Consider the following 3546-nt stretch of genomic DNA (forward strand, 5'->3'; position numbering starts at 1 on the left):
CTACCTGGATCCGGAGCTGCGCTAGGGGCTCCATGGGGCGCGTCGCAGCGAGAGGTGTGCTGGCCGCTCACCTGGGACATTGGCCCGGGACCTGAGGAAAATAGGGCTCAGCAGATAGGGTCGACCGACCTTTTCCCGATCGTGCGGGGGAATGGGGGACAAGCAGGGAAGATCAGCTCCGACGCGCGCCTCCGCGCCAATCCGCTCGGCCACCGACTCACTTGTGCGCTACTCTTGCCCAGCAGGATCAGCGCGCCCCGCCCGCCATGCGCGCCTGCAGTGGGCGCCGGGTTAGGGGCCACTCGGCTCCACGGTCTCGCCCGGCGCCCCTTCCCTCTCACTCTCTGCTTTCTCTCATTTCGGCGCCAGCTCGCGCCGTTCGCCCCCTTCCTTCTTCCTTCTCTCGCTCCAGCCCCCTCGCTCCTCCCCTGTTCTCTTCTCCCCTCCCCTCTTCCCTGGCCCACCCAGTCCCCGCCCCCTCCTCGCCTTCGCAGCCGCACCCCCCCACACCAGGTCCCTCCCCCGCATGGAGTTCGGCGCTGCCCGGCCGGACACGTCTGTCCGCGGGGAGTCCGAGGCCCGAGCCCCCACAGGAAGCCGACTCAGCTCGTTTCCTCCCTGCGCTCAGAGCTGGGCCCCAGTCTCCCCAAATCTCCGCCTCCCGAGGCCCAGGGCCCTGTTGGCTGCACAAGGGGCTGCGTTTTCCTTTGGTCCCAAATTCTGTAAAAGTTTGCACAAAATCAGGAGAGAGAGAGAGAGAGAGAGAGAGAGAGAGAGAGAGAGAGAGAGAGAGAGAAGAGAGACACCCCACCTCGGGCCAATTGTTTGAATAATTTCAGTCCCCAAATTTTATCCTCCCAAAGATGGGAATGATCAGTTCCTTGGGTACCCTTTGGCCGCTCGCTTTGGTCTCAGCTCTGGGTCCAAAGCTGCGTGCTTTGGGTCTGGGGCTCAGGGACCACAAACTCAACTCGCTAGAAGTTCCCCCTCCGGGAAATCCGGCTAGTGACTACCCCACCTCCCCTGTCCTACAGCAGCCCTGAGTTGGCATCGCTTAACCCCCACCCCTAGCAGTTGGGCGTGGGAATTCGTGTCAGAAAACCGACTTTGGAAGCAAAAAGAGGTTCTCGGAATTCAGCCTTTCTTGGGGTCCAGGCTGAAATTCCAGGCCTTCTAAGACGAAGGTACGTGCAGAAAGGAGGGAGCCCCTTCTAGCAGGGCCAGCCGTGAGCACATCTGGAATTGTAAGCCCTGGTGGTTGGAAGGAGCCGCCGTCAGTCAAGTCGGAGAAGGTGCAGGGACTCTCATGGTGACCCCGGGACCAGATCCCTGAGATCCCGGGTTTGTGGCCTGCCAGGTGGGGCTGGGTGGGCCCATGGGATGATCCTCAGGTAGGACAGCCCACTGGAGTGACAGAGTCTCAGCCACACTGGATGGGCTGCCTGGGAGCCGCGTTTGGGCTCCCAACCACAAGGGCCAGTGAGCAATTAGGAAGGAGGCGGCGGCGCCAGGCCGCCTCTCGGGTCGGGCTTTACAGCCAGGATTGGAAGGGTGGAGCTGGACTGAGAGAGCCGGGCGAGGGACTCGGGGGCTTCTCTTTGGTCTCCCCACAGTCCTTGAAGTCGCTACTTACGGCGCTCGCAGGTCTTCGCGGCGCCGTCGGGGCCAGAACCGAGGCGGCCCCCACGGAGCCAGCAGCGCTCTCGCCACCCGCGGCCACGTCCCCGCGATGGGCCCGGGTGCTGCGGCCGGGAGGGAGGCGGGGCGGGCGGGGAGGCGGGGTCCCGCCCTCCCCGACTGGCTGCTCTCTGCGGGGACCTGGCCTGGCTCGGGATCGGGACGCTGGGAGAGCTGGAGAGGTGCATTCCCCTTTCCTGGCACGAGCTGAGTCACGGCCCCGCCCGCGCTAGGGCTTGGCAGCCGCAGCATTCTTACCGGCTTACCTGGGCCCCCGGGCAGGCCCCTCCTGCCTCCAAGAACAGGCCCACGATCTCGCTCTGCCCTCTCCCCAACCACAGACCTCAATCCTACCCTTCCCTCCCTTAGTTTCTCGAAGTCCCATTTCAGGGCCCCTAAACTCCGTGTCAGCCCAGACCTGGAGCCTTATTGTTCCGAAGTTGCCTGCGTGATCTCAAAAGCCCTCTGAATCTGACCCAGTAATAACGTCTATTGTGTTGGAAATGTAAAATACACTTTCAATTTAATCCCACATGCTGGCTACACAGGTGTGCTCAGTGTGTAAGGATTCAGCAAGCTGAATTTTAAAGTTACATGAACTTTTGTGGGTGAATAAAAAGTTGTTGTTTTTTTTTTTAAATGAACACTCATGAAAATCCGCATTTCAGAACAGCACAGAGCATGGAACTTGGCATAGGGCTTTGACATGGAACTAGAGTTCAAATCCCAGCATCTCTCCACTCACCTTGTTTCTCTGGGTAAGTTCCTTTCTGGAATCTCAGGAGGGATGAGCAAGGTGCCCTTACTGGGTAACCCAGTCTTCATGTCACCCAGGGCCAGGATTAGGGCAATGTAAGTGAACTACTCTCCTGGGGTGCAAAACTTACAGGGTGTCAAGATGCATAACATTTTATTTATATTTTAATTTTTATTTTTTGTACCAGAGGTTGAATCTAGGGACACTTAACCACTGAGCTGCATCTCCAGCCCTTTTTTTATTTTGAGAGGGTCTCCCTAAATTGCTTAGAGCCTCACTAAATTTCCGAGGCTGCCCTGGAATTTGGAATCCTCCTGCCTCAGCTTCCCAAATTGCTGGGATTACAGGTGTGGACCACCATGCCCGGCAAGATAGATAATATTTTAAAGCAATATATTTTTTTAAATGCATACAACAATAGGGCCAAATGATGTGTGGTGACCCATACATGTAATCCCAGGGACTCAGGAGGCTGAGGCAGGAGGATGGCAAGTTTGAGGCCAACCTTGGCAATTTAATGAGACCCTGTTTCAATATAAAAAAAAAAAATAAAAGATTTGGGGATGTGGTTCAGTGGTAGGGCAGTCCTGGGTTCAATTCCCACCCAAAACCCAGCATTTCGTTCATCATGGACTTTTTTTGCATTGATTTTGATTTTAAATATATTGCAGAAAAAATACTATTGTTGCTGCTTTTTCTTAATGACTGAGGTTTTTGACCTTAAGTTTTGTGCCTGAGCCAAGTGCCTCCCTTACTTCTGATTTTATATGCTTCACTAGTCCCTGCCCTGTTATTGTCTCTTCTTGAGGGACCTAGCCAGATGCCTGGGTAAATGAGAGGAGGTCAAAGGTGCATGCCTCTGGCACCTTCTCCCTCTGCTAGCACCAGCAGGGTTCTGCACCCACACCCAGGTGCCCTGGAGCCCACTGAGCAGTTCAGAGTAAAATGCAGAGTCTTTATAGGGGCCTTCAGCCACATTGTGCAGGCCATACCTGCCCTCGTCTCCATCTCCCCTACTTTTCTATTACAGCCAGTATTCATTCCTTCCTTCCTTCCTTCCTTCCTTCCTTCCTTCCTTCCTTCCTTCCCTCCTTCCTTCCTTCCTTCCTTCT

The 3546-nt window shown here is 55.9% G+C and overlaps 1 protein-coding gene across 3 annotated transcripts in view; it reads right to left on the reverse strand.

Moving 5' to 3' along the window:
* The window catches only part of Mdfi (MyoD family inhibitor), a 12986-nt gene extending 12906 nt beyond the window's left edge, over positions 1 to 80 (reverse strand). For all 3 annotated transcript variants that reach the window (XM_077109558.1, XM_077109559.1, XM_077109557.1), the window contains exon 1: positions 5 to 80. In XM_077109558.1, coding sequence (XP_076965673.1) covers positions 5 to 80 — 76 coding nt within the window. The remainder of the gene's footprint in view (positions 1 to 4) is intronic.
* Between the last annotated feature and the right edge of the window lie 3466 nt (positions 81 to 3546).

The sequence above is a fragment of the Callospermophilus lateralis genome, chromosome 6 (genome assembly GCF_048772815.1).
Source record: "Callospermophilus lateralis isolate mCalLat2 chromosome 6, mCalLat2.hap1, whole genome shotgun sequence".
NCBI classification, from domain to species: Eukaryota; Metazoa; Chordata; class Mammalia; order Rodentia; family Sciuridae; genus Callospermophilus; species Callospermophilus lateralis.